This window comes from Talpa occidentalis, unplaced genomic scaffold, assembly GCF_014898055.3.
Source record: "Talpa occidentalis isolate TD23 unplaced genomic scaffold, MPIMG_talOcc4v2.1 talOcc4.10, whole genome shotgun sequence".
Lineage (NCBI taxonomy): Eukaryota > Metazoa > Chordata > Mammalia > Eulipotyphla > Talpidae > Talpa > Talpa occidentalis.
The window spans coordinates 79,951,321-79,972,222 of record NW_023600993.1 but is presented as its reverse complement, the minus strand read 5'-3'; the positions used below and the strand labels follow the sequence as shown (position 1 = coordinate 79,972,222).

At 37.5% G+C, this 20,902-nt stretch overlaps 1 protein-coding gene across 9 annotated transcripts in view; it reads left to right on the top strand.

Annotated features, from left to right (window-relative positions):
• Positions 1 to 20,902, top strand: part of PLCB1 (phospholipase C beta 1) — a 642,089-nt gene that overhangs the window by 478,134 nt on the left and 143,053 nt on the right. For all 9 annotated transcript variants that reach the window (XM_054696419.1, XM_054696426.1, XM_054696440.1 and 6 more), the window contains one exon: positions 10,759 to 10,916. In XM_054696419.1, the coding sequence (XP_054552394.1) occupies positions 10,759 to 10,916 (158 nt within the window). The remainder of the gene's footprint in view (positions 1 to 10,758; positions 10,917 to 20,902) is intronic.

Here is a 20,902-nt window from a genome sequence, read left to right as displayed (position 1 = left end):
GATAGAGAATTTAAAATTGCTGTGATTAAAAAACTGACAGAAGTCATAAAGGAAAACAATGATAAGGGGAAAATAATTAATGACCAGAAGAATGAAATTGAGTCCCTAAAGAGGGAAGTAAAAGAAATGCAGGAGATCAAAGAATTAATGGAGACGCTAAAGAACTCTGGGAAAAGCAGTGAAAGCAGAATAGATGAAATGGAAGAACGAATAAGTACTCTTGAAGACACAGAAATAAAAAGAACTAAAACAGAAAAGGAAGGAGAAGTACGAAGGAAAAAGAACGAAGAAAGACTTCGGGAACTATCTGACTCCAAGAGGAAAGGAAATATAAGAGTTATAGGAATCCCAGAAGGAGAGGAGAGAGATGTAGGAACAGAGAAAATATTCATGGATATAATTGAAGAGAACTTCCCAAACGCTAAGAAGGATCTGAAAATTGATATACAAGAAGCAAGAAGAACACCAAACTTCCATGACGAAAGGAAAAATACAGCAAGACACATAATAGTAAAGCTCCCAAGAATCCAAGACAAAGAAAAAATAATGAAACTAACAAGAGGGAAGAAACAGATAACATTCAAAGGGAAACCAATCAGACTGACATCAGACTTCTCTGAAGAAACACTACGGGCAAGGAGAGAGTGGAGGGATATAGTCAACAGACTCCAAGAAAACAGATGCCAACCAAAAATACTCTATCCCGCAAAGCTCTCCTTCCTCTTTGAAGAAAGAATATGGACCTTCCCAGACAAACAGAAACTCCGGAATTTCATTGCAACTAAACCCCCACTCAAAAAAATACTACAAGGAGTCCTAAAGCCAGAACCTCAGAGGGACGAATAACAACAAAAGAAGGCCAAATAAAGTTATTAAAAGAATAAATAAATAAAATCAAAGGAAAGACAAACACAATGGCAAATACAGATGCTAACATATCAATACTAACTCTAAATGTAAATGGACTAAACTCTCCAATAAAAAGACACAGAGTTGCAGGCTGGATTAAGAAACAAAACCCAACCTTTTGCTGTCTCCAGGAAACACATTTAGCTGCAAAAGATAAAAATAGACTCAAAGTTAAAGGATGGAAAACAATTCTACAAGCAAATGGACCAAAAAAGAAGGCAGGAACAGCTATACTCATATCAGATAAAACAGATTTCAAACTTAAAAAGATAAAAAGAGACCCCAGTGGTCATTACATTATGATCAAGGGGATAATACTTCAAGAAGAAATAACACTCATTAACATATATTCACCAAACGAAGGAGCACCAAAATATATCAGACAACTATTGGCATCTCTGAAAACAGACATCAGAGAAAACACATACGTAGTGGGAGACTTCAACACACCACTATCAACAATGGATAGATCAACAAGACAAAAAATAAGTAAAGACACTAAAGCTCTAAATAAGGATCTAGAGTGCTTAGGCTTAACAGACATATATAGAACACTAAACCCAAAAAAATCTGAGTATACATTTTTCTCAAGCGCACACGGATCATTCTCTAGGATCGATCATATACTGGGGCACAAGACAAACATCAACAGATACACCAAGATTGAAATCATACCAACCATCTTTTCTGACCATGAAGGCATCAAACTAGAAATAAACCATAAAGAGAAGGCAAGGTATTCTTCTACCTCGTGGAGATTGAAACCCACACTACTGGAAGTCCACTGGACTAACGAGGAGATAAAAGAAGAAATTAAAAAATTCTTTGAATTGAATGACAAGGAGGACACCAATTTCCTAAATGTATGGGATGCAGCAAAAGCAGTAATAAGAGGAAAATATATAGCAATAGATGCTCACATCAAGAAACAAGAAAGAACTCAAAGAAACAACCTAATCTCAAAACTCAAAGATCTAGAAAAAGAACAACAAAAAAGCCCCAAAACCAGTAGAAGAAAAGAAATAATAAAAACCAAAGCAGAAATAAATGAAATCGAAACTAAAAAAACAATCCAAAAGATCAATGAAACCAAGAGCTGGTTCTTCGAAAAAATAAATAAAATAGATAAACCCCTTGCCAGGCTCACAAGGGCAAAAAGGGAGAAAGCACAAATAAATAGGATAATAAATGAAAGAGGAGAAATCACAACGGACACAGCAGAAATCAAAAGAATTATTAATAACTACTATGAACAGTTATATGGAAACAAGTTTAACAATCTAGAGGAGATGGACAAATTCCTACAACTCTACAATCACCCAAAGCTAGATAAAGAAGAAATAGAACACCTAAACAGACCAATTACAATTAGCGAAATTGAAATGGTAATCAAAAACCTCCCCAAAAACAAAAGCCCAGGACCTGATGGATTTACAAATGAATTCTACCAAACATTCAGAGACGAATTGGTACCTATCCTTCACAAACTCTTCCAAAAAATTGAGAAGGAAGGTATAATACCTAACACGTTCTATGAAGCCAACATTACACTAATACCAAAACCGAACAAGGACAACACAAAAAAAGAAAACTATAGGCCAATCTCCCTAATGAACACTGATGCAAAAATCCTCAATAAAATTTTAGCTATCAGAATCCAACAGTGTATCCATAAGATAATTCACCACGACCAAGTAGGATTCATTCCAGGGACACAAGGATGGTTTAACATTCGAAAATCAATCAATGTTATCCAACACATCAACAAAAAGAAATATAAAAACCATATGATAATATCAATAGATGCTGAGAAAGCTTTCGACAAAGTGCAACACCCATTCATGATAAAAGCCCTTGAAATTCTTGGGATACAAGGAACGTACCTCAACATCATAAAGGCCGTATATGACAAGCCAACAGCCAGTATCATTCTCAATGGTGAAAAGCTGAAAGCAATTCCATTAAGATCTGGAACAAGACAAGGATGTCCACTTTCACCACTGCTTTTCAATATAATACTGGAAGTCCTAGCCAGAGCAATAAGACAAGAGAAAGACATCCAAGGAATCCAAATAGGAAAAGAAGAAGTCAAACTATCACTCTTTGCAGATGATATGATAATATACATAGAGAACCCCAAAAACTCCACAGAAAAACTAATTCAACTCATCAATCAGTTCAGTAAAGTGGCAGGACACAAAATCAACACGCAAAAGTCAGTAGCCTTCCTATATACAAACAATAAATCTGAAGAAGAAGAAATCAAAGAAACCATCCCTTTTATTATTGAAACAAAAAAAATCAAATATTTGGGAATAAATCTAACAAAAGAGGTAAAGGACCTATACAAAGAAAACTATAAAACACTGTTAAAAGAAATAGAAGAAGACACAAAGAAATGGAAAGACATCCCCTGCTCATGGATTGGGAGAATAAACATTATTAAAATGGCCATCCTACCAAAAGCAATATACAGATTCAATGCTATTCCAATCAAAATTTCAATGTTATTCTTCAAAGAAATAGAACAATTATTGATGAAATTCATATGGAATCACAAAAAACCCCGAATAGCCAAAGATCTCCTGAAAAAAAAAGAAGGGAATGGAGGCATCACACTCCCAGACTTCAAACTCTACTACAAAGCCATAATCATCAAAACTGCATGGTATTGGAACAAGAACAGACATACAGACCAATGGAATCGAATAGAAAATCCAGAAATAAACCCACAGATTTATGGTCAACTAATCTTTGACAAAGGAGCAAAGACTATGCATTGGAGCAAAGAAAGTTTGTTCAATAAATGGTGCTGGGAAAACTGGGTCGCTACATGCAAAAGAATGAAGCTTGACCACTACCTCACACCATATACAAAAATCAACTCAAAATGGATTAAAGAACTAGACATAAGACCTGAAACCATAAAATACATAGAAGGAAATATAGGCGAAACACTACGTGATTTGCATATCAAAGACATCTTTACAGACACATCACCCAAAGCAGTGATAGTGAAGGCAAAGATCAACAGCTGGGACTACATCAAATTAAAGAGCTTCTGCACAGCAAAAGAGACAATAACAAAAACAAAGAGAAACCCCACCAACTGGGAGAACATTTTTGCACCCAACACTAATGATAAAGGACTGATCACAAAAATCTGCAAAGAGCTGATGAGACTCAACAACAACAAAGAAAATAATCCAGTCAAAAAATGGACAGAGGAACTAAAAAGAAACTTCTCTGAAGAGGAAATGCGAATGGCCAACAGGCATATGAAAAAATGTTCAACATCACTTGCAATCAGGGAAATGCAAATCAAAACTACCATGAGATACCATCTCACACCAGTGAGAATGGCACATATTAAAAAAACTAGCAACAACAAATGTTGGCGAGGTTGTGGAGAAAAAGGAACTCTTCTGCACTGTTGGTGGGAGTGCAAACTGGTCCAACCACTATGGAGAGCTGTGTGGAGATTTCTGGACCTACTAAACATAGAGCTTCCACAGGATCCAGCAATTCCACTCCTAGGTATTTACCCAAAGAACACAGAAACATCAATTCCAAAGAACACCTGCACCCCTATGTTTATAGCAGCACTGTTTACAATAGCTAAGCTTTGGAAACAGCCCAAATGCCCAAAAATAGATGACTGGATCAAGAAGATGTGGTACATATATACCATGGAATATTACTCAGCATTCAAAAAAGATAAACACATGCAATTTGCAGCAACATGGATGACGCTGGAAGGGATCATGCTCAGTGAAATAAGCCAAAAAGAAAAAGAAAAATACCGGATGGTCTCACTCATAGCAGGGATCTAGAAAACTTAAATAAGGGACCAGGAAAATGAATAACTATAAGAAAGTGAAAATCAAAATCAACAAAAACTATGAACCAGAGACACTTTTTGGGGGGTGGGGGGCGGGAGGGGAGGGATTGGGGTCAGAATGGGGGGATTGCAATTGTATGGGGAATATAAAAATAAAATTTATTAATTAAAAAATAATAATAAAAGAAAAGAAAAGAAAAGAAAAGGCAAAAAAAACAAAAAAAAAAAACAAAAACAAAAACAAAAAAAAAAAAAATAAAGATCCAAAAAGGTTCTATGTGTGCTAGAAAAAAAAAAAAAAAAAAAACAAAATTAGACCACTATCTCACACCATACACAAAAATTAATCTAAATTCTTGATTATATAGCTGTTTTTCCTTTATCAATCTTGATATCTAACAAATTATCCATAATTACTTTCTTACAGCAACAGAAAAGTGCTAAAAATTGTTCAACATTAATACAAATAATAAAAGTAGAGAATACTGTTCAAATTTTTCTTTGCAGTTCTTTATTTTTTCAATTGCATTTCACAAAGAATTTCATGCCAATTAATTTCTTCTAGGATTGCTACTTTGTCCTCCCTCTGAATAACATGATAGGCACAGATGTGGTACAAAATTTGACTCCATTGTGTCAGTTCGGTTTAGGGTGTTAGGATAGTAATTACCAATAGTTCGCAAATGGCTCCCCTTCCCCCATTTCTAGAAAATAGAAGGATGTACTCTTTTTTTTTTTTTTGGATGAAAAAATAATTCAAATATCTGTCTTCAAATTTCTGTACAGTGGTTTCATATCACCACTATCTAATTAATATACGTGATTTCTGACCAAGTAAACCAGCTCTCTCTCCAACTGTTTAATTTCTAGTAGTATACTAGAAATTGATATACTTTTAAATGTTAAATTTTTAGAACACTGTTACCTGTGTTACATAATGATTGGTTTTTTTTAAATTTATTGTTCACTTTTCTGAGCTATGTATTATTACATCAAGGTTTGCATTGTATAAATTTACACTATCACAATAGTACCAAAGTCTTTTACTTTCCTGTGTGAGACGTAAAGAGAATTCCATGTAATTAGCAAAACACAAATAAACTATTTATAAATAGTAGTATAGCTCTTGAGGTTTTGCCTGTAATCCTGTTTTGACTTTTGGGTAAAATATTGGTTTTACTTCATATAATATCATTAGTATCTTTGTTTTAATTACAGATAAGCCCGATACAGAACTCCTTTCTCTCAAGTGCTTTTGGGTACCTGTAAACATTGATAATGTAGAATTTCAAACTTTCCAAAACCAATTAAGAATATTATAAAGTAAAAATAGAATCAAATGTAGGCTTCAAGTAAATATTAAAATCAATAGTGAGAAAACTTACTAGATTTTCTACTTTATAGCCATTTCCAGAACAAATGGAAACTTTTTCTGTAAAAACAATTTTTCACATAAGCAATATTTTGTAGAAAAAGAAAAATTTTCTTATTCAGGTAAGTTTTTAAAATACTAGATATAAACAAATGTTGGCAATTCCTGCAGTATGCTTTGAATTCAGGGGGGAAAAGTTTCCAGATTCACAATTATTAAAGTTAACATCAACCCTCCTTCACACACACACACACACACACACACACACACACACATTACCACCCTACTTATTTTCCTGGAGCATTAAGGACTTGTATTCCTGAGAAATAGTAGTCTAAATTCAACTGAAATTATATCATACAAGAAAATGTTCAGTATCTAGAAAGATTTCTTTTGGACATTAAAGGGGCTATAAAAATTAAATGTGCAATATAAAAACCAATCAATTTAGCAATGCATTATTATTATTATGTTTATTTCTCTATTCAGTATTGCCCCTTTGTTGACTATAAAACTACCAGAAGGGGAAATAAATCATACAATTTAGAGAAAAACATGCACAGAGTGATTTTTAATTACAATGGTCGTTTTCTAGGGTTTGAGATAGTCTTGGCAGTACATCAAGTAGTGATTATGTTTTAAATTATTGTTTTTCCTTGAGGAATTTACCCTTATGACTCAAAACAAAATTCTCTCAGGACAGAACAGTATGCAATCATTTCAACCTACACTTTTTCAGCACTTGATAAATAATATATTTGGAAAACCATATTACAAACCATTTGATACCATTTGGCTCAATAATCACAGTAAGGCAAAGTGGAAAAATTAGCATCCTTATTCCATGTAGGAAAAAAAACAACAACATTCCATTTGAGGTTTTAAGGGGTTAGTTATTCCTCTGATGAATGGAATTTTGGTTTTTTGCATAGAAGAGCTGGGGTATAGGCCAGTGGTACAAGGGGTAAGAGGATTCATCAGACAGAGAGGGGAGCAGAATAGATGGATCTACTGAAATACACTGCTAAGAGGAGCAGCTGGCAAAACAGGAGAGTTCTGCTGTGCCATATGTGGGTTAGCTCCCTGGGTGGGAATCAAACTTTGGCTGTAGCGGTGATAATGCTGATACTTAACCCCTAGGTCACCAGGGAGGCCGCTGATGAACAGAATTATCTGAATATCTCAAATAGTTATTCAACTCTTCTCCTCACATATATCTTCTTGGCTTCAAGATTTAATTTTTTTGTCCTTGCCAGTCATTCATTACCAACCCGAACTGAATACCACTCCCTTCTATTACATCTCTCCATTCATTTAGCCCTTAGCATGTGCAACTTTTAATCACTCATTTTTGGTGTAAAGCACACACAGAGCTATAAATGTTGAGGGGTAGATGAGCTTAGCAAATAAGCATATCAAGTTCAAATTTGTCTGGAAATAAATTACATGCTTTGCTCTTCTAAGACTTAGCTTCTTGTTTATAAAATGAAGATAAATTGAAATAGCCAGTGTATTTGGAGTTATAAGGAAGGGGACAGTATTTCTTTAAGGAAGTTATTACCTCAAACAGCAGGAACTAAGGAAGTGTAATGGTTGAGGCTTGATTGAACCAGGAATTCATTGATATCAGATGCTAAGACCCATATGCTTTCCATGTTTTTGCTATCCTTATAGTTTCAAGATCACTGTGCAGCCTGAGCTTTACCTTCCTATGAAACAATTGCCCTGTCCTTGGTTCTTAATAAGAGTAAGAATACCCCACACAACCTCACCGAAGGACTTCCTTTATGCCTTATCAGATACAGCCCAAAATTAAGTCACTCAGTACTACCCATAATAATCACTGTGAAACTACTATGACTGGCTACAAAGAATTTACTCCAGGGCTGGGAAAGGGAACCTGAAGCTTATCAGGACCAAAGTAGAATATTCTGTACTGGTAAGGGGAAAGGGAAAGAAAAGGCAACTTGAAGTATAAGGTTAGGGTGAGATTGTTAATTCCTTGGCACATAAGAACCTTCTCCTTTATTTGAATCTGCCTCCCTCTCTACATCATAAATATAGAGATATGTCTTGAGTCATTGCAGTATCCCCAGCAACCAGTATATTGCCTCTCGTAGAGAATGTGTCTGGGAATTAAAGGCGAAGCTCTAATAATCAGTAAAGCTCAGCTTCAAGTTTTTTTTTTTTCTCCCCACTTTCTTATGTAAGCTTTATCATGGCGGTTATATCTATATTCAAGAAAGTTCCATGATCTCACAAGGACAAAGTTCCACCCAATGGGAGAGACAGTCAAATACACCTAGAGACAACAAAGGCAAATGATACAGCCTCTCTATTTTCAACAGTAGCCTCAGGATTATGTGACCTCCATGGTGTTACTCTAATTGAATGCAAGGAGAAATAGTATCCATCTCCACGTGTTGCTGTTTATTGAGACAATGTTTATTGAAGAAGACTACTGAGTTAAATAAATCACATTCTGAAGCTTGTTTGTTTTTCCTCATTTATGTATATCAAAAAGAAGACAATGCACAATGGAATACTACTCAGCAGTCAACAAAGATAAACTCATGCCATTTGTGGCAACAGGATGGAACTGAAAGGGATTATTCTAAGTGAAGTTAGCCAGAAGGCGAAAGATAGATACCATATAGTTTCACTTATATGTAGAATCTAGAGAAACTAAACAAAGGATCAGACACAGAAACTGTAAGACTGACCCTTGGAAACTGTCCGTAGATCTGAGACACTCAGGAGAAAAGGGGGGGAGTAAAGGACAGGAGGAGAGCATAGTGTGGTAGAGGACTATGGGTACTTAGGTGGTAGGAAAACTATGATGACAGCACCTGAGGGGAGAAATCCTATGTTGTGAAAAAAATAAACAAGGATGTTTACAAACAAAAATAAAAATAAATAAAATAAACAAAATTTTCAAATAAAAAATACCATTTTTAAAAAAGACAATAGGGTCTCTCCAGTGGCGCAGCAGGTTGAGTGCAGCGCTGTGAAGCTCTCCGCAGCCTCTGCAGTGCCGGTTCGATCCCTGCCGGCTGGCGAGAATCCCACATGGCCAGGCGGACCTCTCCTCTCGCACCCGGTGCTCCCCTCAGCAGTGTATTTCAATCAGTCAGCCTGTTCTGCTCCCCGCTCTCTCTCTCTGGTGAATCCTCTCACCCTCCTGCACCTCTCGCCTATACCCCAGCTCTTGTATAAAATTAAATAAATCTTAAAAAAAAGAATAAAAAAGGCAATAGATATAAGCATAGACAATCATCATTTGTCAAGAAAAGAAATTCTCAGAAACCTATGTTAATGGAAGGATTTTTATTTTCAGTTTTCTGGTCTCTTCCATCCCTGGATGCCTTGGGTAATCTGAGACAAAGCTCAAGTGAATGTAGTCAGCTGCCTAAAATAAATGAAGTCAAGTGAAAAGTGGCAAAGTTTTGACTTGGGGCAGCATTATTAATTAACCTGAGATGGAGTTTCAGGGCCCAAGTACAACCCTGGGCTTGGAATGTACTCTAGAGGGTGTTCTTGGCAGGCAGAGATGATGTCAGATACCAGTTTCAGAAATAACAAGGATTGAGTGACTCATGACATATCATTAATCCTAACCCTGGCATCCCCTGGCCCCAGAAGCTCTATTTGTGGATCTAATCAAATGGAAATGTAATGCATAGATGGGACATAATTAAGAGAAGTTGGGAATTTTAGAGAAGAAAAATTCACCAGATTTTAAGCTTTAAAAAATCCTACTCCCAGACTTCAAACAAAGTGAGAATAATCAAAAACGTGATACTGGAACAAAAACACAGGCCAATGGAGTAGAACAGAAAATCCAGAAATAAACCCACACGAATATGGACAGTTAATCTTTGACAAAGACATGTCGGTGTCCATAAACAGATGAATAGATAAAGAATTTGTAGCATATATACTTGAAGGAATACTACTCAGCTATTTAAAAAGATGAAATAGTGTCTATTGTGATAAAATGAATGAATCTTGAGGTGATTATGCTAAGTGAAATAAGTCAGAAAATGAAAGACAGTTACTGAATGGCTTCCCTCATTTGTGGAATATGAATAAACAAAGAAAACAAACTAACAAAGCACAATAAAATACTTAGACTCTGTGAAAACTATAGTGGTTACAGAGGGGATGGTAAGGAAGTGACAAGAGTCTGGAAAGGGACTGTGATGGGGTAGTGGTGTTGAGCTTTGGTGGAGGGTGAGTGAAGCATGCGATCATATGGAGGTGTGACGTTATACTCCCAGAATTAGATAGCTATGCAAACAATTGACAAATTAATGATATTTGAGGGAAAAAATAAAATACATGGAATACATGTAAAGTCCAGAGAACTATAATTCACTTCCCGGTAAATAGTTAATAAATGAGTTATTGTGATTGTCACAATGCCCTCCTTCTATCCTCTCTTCCCCCAAATCATTGGTCAGGAACCACCATTACAATTGGGATTTTGCCACTACCTTCTCGTTCATTGGAAGGCTGAAAACTGCTCAAGTTCTTAAACTCTTTGTTTTTCTGTTGTCAAAGAACATTTTTAGGAATCCACCAATGTATTCCTTGCTTTATGGGATTCTGAAAGTTATATTTTGGTATTTTACAGCTGGCCAGCTGGCTGGAAACTCGTCTGTTGAGATGTATCGCCAAGTGCTCCTGTCTGGTTGTCGCTGTGTGGAGTTGGACTGCTGGAAGGGCCGGACTGCAGAAGAGGAGCCTGTCATCACCCATGGGTTCACCATGACAACTGAAATATCCTTCAAGGTAGAGTAGATGAATATTGCTAAGAGAGGCTATTGGGGAGACCTTACCCCTTTGGGTAAAGCCTGTAAGGTAGAAAGTCCTAGTGGCTACAGTTAAGTCCTTAGCCCATTAATCATCTTTGCAATTTCAGAGGCTAAAGTTTAGCAGTTTATACATGAATAATGGCATCAGGTCAGTTGATCCATGCTAAATATAATCCAAGGAAATTCCCTTATAGAGGAAAATCTCAATTTAATTGCCTACTTAGCACTAGTTCTTTTTTTTTCCTTATAACTTATCATTGTGAAATATACATAATAAAGAATATTTACAATTTATTTTACAATTTAACTAATGGATATAAAGTGTGCACACTGTAACTACCACATAATATAATGTTACTATGATATCAAGAAATAAAAAATTTACAAACACCCCAAAATGCCCCATGTACCCATTCCCATCAGAATGACCTCCTTATCCCCAGAGATGACCACTTTCCTGAACATTCCAGTGATGGTGACTTTGCTAGTTTTATTGCTGCACTACAGGGCTGCACAGCCTGAAACAATGTAGTTCTAACAATTTTTTAACTTGCTATAAATGGATTCACACTGTGGTATCCATTATTTTATGTCTTGGTTGGTTGTTTATTTTTTTCAAACTTCACCTTATTTAGGAGAAGCACCCATATAATTGCCTGTATCTCTAGCTTACTTACTTCCTTGATGATGAAGAAGAAAATGAAGATGATGATATGAACTGATGATGATATTAATACTACTATTAAGTTGTTACATGATGTAACATTCTGTGATGATAGAATAAAATATTGGCTATTATATATAGGCTTTGGCACTTAACTGTCAGTCAAAAACTTCTAGAAAAACACATATATGCAAAGTTAGGTCTGGGAGTACAGATGTCATAGGGAACTATGCTGTTTCAGAAAAAGTGTGTTAAAGAGGACTTAGAGGATTTGGGTTAGTATTAGGTGAGTTAGGTGAGGTTCAAGGAAGTAGGGTTTTGCTATTGATTGGATGCTATAAATAAGTATTAATAACCCTATCATTCTGTATCTTAATAAGTCCAAGCTACGAGACAGGACTAATTTGTACTTTGATAAAGAAGCATCAACTATCCTAATTAATCAGGAATGAGAATATATTTGGTCATCTCCCATTTCTCTTGTAAAAGGCCTCATATTCATGCATGTGACCATTCAATCCCAAATATACAAGGTCTGCTCACACCCCTGCAAAGAGCCATCTCTAGGAGCTTGGGACCATATGGGGAAAATCTGTGGCCCAAGGCACCAGAGAGTGGTCCAGAAAGGGATACATGGGCATCAGTGGATATGTTCTCTTGGCTGACTCAGATTCCTTACTCTTTAGAACGAATCATTTGAAAAGAGCCAGAGGATACTGAGCACAGGTCCTATGGCATGAGCACTATTACTTGGGTTATCGGGGTGAACAAACTGAACTAGCTCTGAATTCCCAACCTGCGTGCTGAACAACCAAAGAAAGAGTCCATGCATGAACTCTTAGTAGTTGGGGTGGAGTGTGAACTAGGCCATTGAAATTGGGGAGGTCAGAATGCTGAGAGCCCATAATAACAGATGCGTTAGATAGTAAGGTCACCAAGACTAGTGACAAAGTTTTGAATGAAGAATACTGTGAGTCACTTGCCATTCTATGCTGAGTAAGGGGGAGCTCAGTAGATGGCAGAAGCAAGGAAGGGGGAAAATCTCCTCTGGCTGCCTCAAGAGAACTGGCTTTTGTTTTGTTTTTAAATAAAAAGATTGAGAAGCTCCAGAAGTAGCATTAGGAGCAAATAATAATCCCAACCTCCAGCTTTCAGCCCTGGGGCACTTGGAATGTGAGAAAGTAAACAGCTACCACTTGAGACAGCAGCAAAAAAGAAGCAAGATTTTCAAGGGTCAGTCAGGTTTCAGTTTAGAGAAATGGATTTCCTGATCAAAGATACTATATTTGACAGTAGTAATGTGTTCAAAAGTAATATCATTAGCACCTTAAAATATGATTACTATGTTATTTCTAGGGAATTAGACTTTTCATAAATTCTTAAGTTTAGGCTACCATACACTAATAAAAGAAAAATTGCACCATTCATTGAATTTTGCAATAAAAATTAGTATGGGTGGACCTCAATTCTGATCAAAAACCTTTAAAAGTTGTATCTGCTGCTAAAATTGAGCACTCTTAAGGTCTTTTGTTTTTCATTAATGGAAAATCAAGTTGTTTCATTTCCCTTGTCACCCATTCTCTGCTCCTACCTTTGTTCTTTGTGAGCTAAGATACCAACCCTAACCTGGTAGGGTCTTTAAGAACAAGTAGAAAAGCAGATCACCCTGCCTTGGGGTGAGAAATTTAGACTAATCTGTGTGTTAATGGAGAGAGATGATTCTGGAAAGGGAGACAGCACATCTTGATGGATGTACTGTTATTGTGCTAAGGACTGTTGCTCTTGTGCTATGACCCATTGTCAGGAGCCTCCCACTCCTGTCCCCTCAAGGTTCTTTGAGTTTCTTAAGAGTGGGTTGGAAGGAGGTGGGGAGCTAAATAAACACCAGGCACATTCTAAGACAAATGTATTTTATGTGGAGTGTTGGCTTCTTGGCTTCAGTCATCAAGCCAGCTCAGAGTGGCTCTCCTGTGCACTGGACTGTATGAGAGCTTCTTCAGTCACATCTGTGATCCCAGAGTCACGGGCCGATAGCAGAGCTATTCCTGGTCTCCGGAAAGCATGGTCTCTCAACCACATCCACATACTCACTGACAGATTTAGAGACTAAAGGACTAAATCTAGCCCAAACTACTGCTTCTTCTCTCTGCCTGCTGTAGCTGAGGGGGTTGGGAAGGAGGGAGGAAAGAAAAGTAGGAGGAGGGGATTAGGGGGAGTTGGAGGAAGAAGGCGGAGGGCCACCACAGATAGCAGGAAACTCATCATTGTCCAGCTTTGCCTCCTGGTCGTGTGTGTGCGTGTGCGCCCACGCACAGCATAGATAGTTCTAGCAGAGATGCCAGATGTGGGGGGAAAGAAAGGACTGACTGGAGAAGAGAAATTCCAGCCTGTTTTGTGAGCACGTATACAAAGCAGACATTCTCTGAAGCAGGAGCAGGACTAAGGTAAGACAAGTGAGGTACTTCACACACGAAATTTTAGGAGATACTCACTCTAAGTACCAGAGTTGGCACCTGGGCCTGATTGTCTCTTTAAATATTGTGTTTAGGGCCTCCCTAGTGGCACAGCGGTTGAGCGCTGGGTTGCGAAGCTGCCCGAGGCCTCTGTGGCGCCTGTTCGATCCCCGGCTGCTCCCCGGCCACCCAAGGAGGGTCCCACATGGCGCGCAGACCTCTCCTGCCGCCCGCTGCTCCCCTCAGCAGTGTACTTCGGTCCTTCTGCCTGCTCTGCTCCCCGCTCTGGCTCTGGTGAATTCTCTCACCTTCCCACGCTTCTGACTGTACCCAGTGCATGTATAAACAAAACAAACAAATAAATTAAAAAAAAAAAGCCTCTATTTAAAATAAATAAATAAATAAATAAATAAATAAATAAATAAATAAATAAATAAATAAATAAATAAATGAATATTGTGTTTAGATACCTCCCTTACTTCAGCCGGGTTCCAGCCATACTATGAATGTCTGTCAGCTTGTGGACTGCTTTTCCAGAAACCAGCATACAGAGACTTTGTAAGAAACGTTAGGAAGATAAATAAGGGACAAGTCCTTTACTCCATTTCTTAGGACTTCCCCCCTCACTCATTTGGCTACCACTTCTCTGATCTTCTTGCTGTTCCTTTACCATCCTAGGTAGGTCTCACCTCAGAGTCTGCCTGGAATACTTTTCTCCTTTGTGTTTGCATGGTTCACCCTTACCTCCTTGAAATCTTTTTCAAAGGTCCTTTTCAATAAGGCCTACTGAGATTGCTGTTTTTAATATTATTACCAAACCTTATGCCCTCTTCCTCATTCCTGCTATAATGAGTCCCCTCATAACTTTCTTTTTTGTATTTACCACATGGCAGTCAACTTCTACTGCTCAGCTTAATTTTCTTAATTATTACATCCTTGTTTGCTGACGGTCTCCTTCCATTAGTGTGTAAGCTCCAGAGAGACAGGACACTTTGTTTCTTGATCTGTCTCAAACACTTTCAATAGAATTTGGCGTGCAGTAGGTATTCCATAAATGTTTTGGGAATGAATTTCCCTAGCCCTAAGCAAATTGACAAATTATAGCATAACCTTCATTTTTAGTTTGTCTTGCCTCTGTTCATCAGATTAAGTGAATCTTTCTCCTTTTTGCCATGTGAAATCCCACATATACTACATTGATAGGCAAAATTTTGCCACTTTTGGCCACCCTGTTTATTTGGAACAAAACTTCATGGTAGAGTTAAACTATATTCTATAACCACAGCACATGTTCCAACAGTAAAATAAACTCATGACAGAAGTTCATCATTTTTATGTCACATAGTTTATCTGCTCTCAGTCTATGTATCTTGAAATACATTTTAAAATATATCCCCACAGTGAAAATTCCTATTGGCATTTACTGCCTATTTATTCTATGGGTAAAAGTAAAAGGTTGTGGTCTGCAAAGGGAGACATGCTGTAATTCAGTCTCTTTATGGAGAACTTTTTATTTTGTGCTCTGAGTTTATTATTATTTATCTCCTATATCTTCATTGCCTTAATCTTTCTAATCGTGATGACTTAGTAATTCATCGCTTAGTCTTCACAGTCTCTGCTTCCCCTCAATGTATTGCTTCCCCATTCTGGATGGGGAATGCCCACCTGCCCACCCCATCCCCCAAACTGTGCTTCTTTTCTCCCTTCAGGCAGGTCTTTTGTAAGCAGCAGTTCTTTTCTCCCTTCAGGCAGGTCTTTTGTAAGCAGCAGTTGTTACAAAATGGAAAACTGGGTAATATGATCAAAATATATGATGAAAATATATTAAATTTGAGTATGTTGTTAAATAGAGCATTTCTGGAAATAAAGCTTCATTCTCTGGGAGAAATAATAATAATTTAGGATGCAATTTCACTGCTGCATAAATGCTCCCAGCAAATGGATATCCAAATACACCCTGCTGTCGTCTGTCAAAGATAAAGGATTTCAAGGGCAATTTTTCCCACTGGAGGTTAGTAATTGAGCCATATGGTTTATAGATTATTGAATCCAGTGTTACAAGTCTCTGAAAAACAGTTTTGGCTTAAAAGGAGCAATCAAGCAGTAATGTACTTTTACATTCACCATCCACTAATGCTAGCTTATATGCAAGAACAAAACTTAAAACCTGTATCAGTTTTCCCATCCTGAACCATCTTGTGCACCTTGCAACATATTCCAAAAGCATGAAAGAACAGGAGTCCCACATGGAAGCTCTGGAGTTTTCAGGCACTCCCAATTAAAACTATTAGATGAAATGCTGTAAATGTTTTCTTTGGTGTTAGGGGTTCAGAAAGGTTTCTCAGCTCGTGGCAAAAGTTATGGTAGAGATGCGAAGAGATGGACAGATGGAAGAGTGAAGAAGAGAACTATAAATTAAGACTATAATTCTGCAATCAACTGGGAGGGTTCCCATACTAACTATCCTACTTACTGGCTACAAGAACTTGGAGAAGCTCCCTCACCATCTCAAGCCTCTTTCTTTTGAGCAAAATGGAGGTGATAATAGTGCTTACTTACTAGTTGTAAGCATTCAGTGATCTAATTATGACTGACACAATTGAAACTTCTGAAAGTCACACTTTAGTTTTCTTTCTATAAACAAATAGTTGTGGCCATGTGTAAAGGCAGGAATGGACATGGTGCAGGTTTTCTATGATCCAGCAGACCGGGTAAAGGAGGAGTCAGGTTCCTCAGTGGTTTTGCAGGTTTTGCAGGTTTTTATTGGGATTACCAGGTACATGGCAGGCAGGAGTACTGGGGGGCTCCCAGCCCCCAGCAGGTCTTCCTTCTTATGGGCTCTCCGACCTTCTCTCAGCTTCTGCTTTGGCTTCTATTGGCATCCCCGTGACGTTGCCCTTAAAAAGCACAGTCTTAGCCCAGCTGAACCCCATCTACCTATGCCCACACCCTGTTCCAGATGTCCACCATCAGGCATGCATTCAGAACCGCAAGGATCCATCATCTATCCTGATGGCGGGAGGGCAGAAAAGCCTGACATTTTTCCTTACCCTACACCATGTATATGTAAGTTCTTACTAAGTCGGGGTAAGGGTGCAGCACTGAATTAAGGCAAGCTATGGTTGCCCTCCAGACACATACCCTGGCATCCACTTCGCCTGCAGGAAGAGGCCAGAAGCCAAGCTTATATGGCAAATTAAACACAGTGCAGGCCGTGGTTAGAAGCCCAGTGAGAGCTGAGATAGGTATGACTGGTGATCTGGAGGCTCCATTGCAAACCTGGGCCCTAGGTCAAATGAACAAGCCCAGAAGTGTAAATCCAGAAGCAAGAACAGGGGAGGAGTAGGATACACAGATAGGAAGGATTAGGAACTGCCAGGCCTCTCTGCAGGTTAGGCCACACCGACATCTGAGCCCACTGTGGGAAGAGAGAATAGACTCAGGGAACTAGAAAGACAGAGAGAACACAAGGTCTTCACAACTGAGAGCAGGCCAACAAAAACATTCCCATTTTACTGACAGCAGTAAAAAAAAGACAGACCCTTAGCCTGGGGCAAATACTCACATTCTAAGGAGAGGGACAGGTGCTTCCTGAATTTCAGGCCTGACTCTCATCCAAATGCTAATGGATCGCATCTATAATCCCACTTCATTATTAAAGGCAACTGGGAAACCTCTCAAATAGCCAAAGATAATAACCAGTCTCAGAAAAGCTGTCAAGATTAATTATACCTCTATTCGTATTTACATCGGAAAGACTTTTTCTAAAAGAATTTTTTTAAATATAAGACTTAAACTTGATTGGAAATTTCTGCCATGAAGGTGTTAATGTTAAGGAATAGGGGTCATTGAGTATAAAATCAACATTCAAATTTCAGTCACACAAAATTATACTTACCTTTGGTTACAATCAAATTCTAAACTTGTCTAAACCAATGATCAGTCTAGTTCAGGGTTTACCAAACTATCATCTGGGGATCAAATGCAGCCTATCATCCATTTTTATAAATCAAGTTTTGTTGAAATATAGTCACACCTACTGGTTTACATATTTTCTGTGGTTGCTTTGGGGCTACAAAGGCAAAGCTGAGTGGTTGTGATAGAAACCATATGACCCTCCTAAAATGCTTACTGTCTGACTCTATGGAAAAAATGTGCTGACCTCTGAAAGAATCAGTAGAAGAATAAACTGAAGACAAGTAGATAAAATTTGTTTCTCTGCCATTAAGAATTTTTTAAGAGTTCATTCATTCATTTGAAAATAGTGAGCATTTAGAATGCATTTTAGCCTTAGTATTTCCCAAACTACCTTAGGGACAGAACAGTAGAGAAAACCAGAAGACTTACCCTCAACAACCTTACAGTTTAGTGGAGAGCAATTAACTAAAATAAATACACTATATGGCATGTGCAGATATGCCCTTTAAGCTGACATAAATCAGTATTGAAGAAAAAGTGGGCTTAAATTTGTGCTATTTTCTGAAAAGTAGTGCAGCAGGGACCTTGGTTAATGTGGTATTTGAGCAGAGATCACCACCCCCTAAAATTAAGGATGTAAGACTTGCTTTCAGATAAGAATGTCCTGACAGAAGTAACAAAGAAATGAAAGAAATGAACAAAGAGATAAGATCATTCTGGATATAGTCAAAGAAAAGTAAGAAGGTCAGAGGACTGATTCAAGGAGAGAATGGTGAACAGCAAACAGAAATGAATTGGGGGCGGGGGGGGGGAGAGCAGGTATTAGACATAATAGAAGACTTGGATTTTACTCTGTGAAATGGAAAGTTATAGAAAGGTTCCCCCTCAAAGAATGAAGTCATCTGACTGATGTTCAGAAACACTCTCTCTGGTTGTCCTGTGTCAGACAAGGGACAGATATAGAGGCTGGGAAAGCAGTTAAAAGACTATTAGTCAACCTTTGCTAAGTTTTGCTGTTATAACAAGAAACCCCAGTACCTTGATCATTTAGAATCACTCAACATCACTAAGGTTAGATGTTGGCTGTTACTTTCATTGATATTTCTATGATTCATATAGAAAGAACAATTCCAATCTGGAATACCTCTGGGCCCCAAGCTGGAGGGAAAGAAGAATGGCAGAACATGGTCTTAAAGCCTTTGCTCAGCAGCACATGTCATTTCCACACACATTTCACTGGCCCTAAGAAGACACCAAAGGGCCACGTTTTTGAAATAAAATCTAGCCCTTATTTTCCTGCACTTAACACCCACTTCCTTATAACGTCTATTCTCGATACTTTTGATCTTAGATGGTTAGGGTCTTTCGCTGCATGAGTCTTACTGCAGTGATTAAGAGGATAAACTCTAGAGTCAGGCAAAGCTTCCTGAGATTTCTTGGATTCTCTTCTCAGTGACCTTGAACAAACACTTAATATCACTGTATAATCTGTAAAATGGTAGATAGTATTTTCCCTGTGGAATGTTTATAGGATAAGAGATGTTTCTAGAACATAATACATGTTCATACTAACAGTAGCTCCGATTTGTAAAGTAAGACAGAGAGGGAAAAGTTAGGGTGAATGCAGAGGGAAGGGCCAGCACTGTAAGTAACTTTAGTTGATTTGAGAATATATGCCCAACATGAACCAGGTCCTTTGCTTTCTTTCACTTCCTCCTCCCAACAGACCTTGTGGAATGAGATTTATCACCCTTACTTTATGGGTCAGTAAGTCAAAGCACACAGCAGTAAGTGATTTTTCCAAGGTCACTAACCTTGTGAGTCTAAGAAGTAGGATGCAAACACAAGTCTATTTGAATTCAAAGCCTGTGCTCAAATAAATTGGATAAAGAACATAAAATTTTAGTGTTGCATGCTATTTATAGTGCACTTATTTTTGATAGCATCAACTATCATAAAAGACTGATAATGTATGAAAGGCAATCTGTGAATGTACTTCTAAAAATCAGTGAGAGTGCTTCGTTTGCTCCATGCAGGCAGATCCTTCTTAGAGGACATATGCAAATGCAGTACAGAATCAGAAAGCCTTATTTATTCCCTAGAATCGGGAAAATAGCTTTCTGGCTTGGATATTAGAAAGCTACATATTGTTTAAGAAGGTAGAAGTGCCTTGTTGATAGTGTAGTGTGGTACATACACTTGAAGGGTGTGATTCTTATCCCTCTGAATCATATATAGTACTGGAAACTAATGTTACCACAATAAAAAAAAAATTAGAAGGCAGAGAAGATGGTTAAAAAGATTCAGACATAAAGAACAAGAGTGGAAATTCCTACTTGAAAGAAGAATATGAAAAGGATAAATGTAACTGAAAAACAAAATATGATTATATGAAACCACAGTAGTGTTGACTGTGATATAATTAAAAATAAATGAGATTGCACTTGAGACCAGGTCAATAAGAAAAACATTTAAAAAAATAATGCTCAGGGCTAGTAAATATGCTTTGAAATCTGGTCCTTTATATATTACTCCAAGCAATCTAAGATGAAAAGTGGTTTAGAAAAACACAAGAGACTGTAAAGGTATTCTTGTTCTTTAATTCAATAGTTCCCTCCCTGAGAATTCATTCCTGAAAAATAATTCAAAATATTAGGGGAAAATGATGATTTTTTTAAGAATTATTTGAAAGGTAGCTCTTAAAATGTGTCTAACAAAACAATGGTTAAATCAATAATGATATTTCTACTCCCTAGAATTTTATACAGATATAAAGCTTATGACATACACATTTTTTTGAAAATATAGATTGAAGAATAAAGTGCTGATAAATTTTACAATGTGGATGAACCTTGAAAGCATACTAAGTAAAAGGTGCGAGACACAAAAGGCCATATATTTATATATTATATGATTGCATTAAAATGA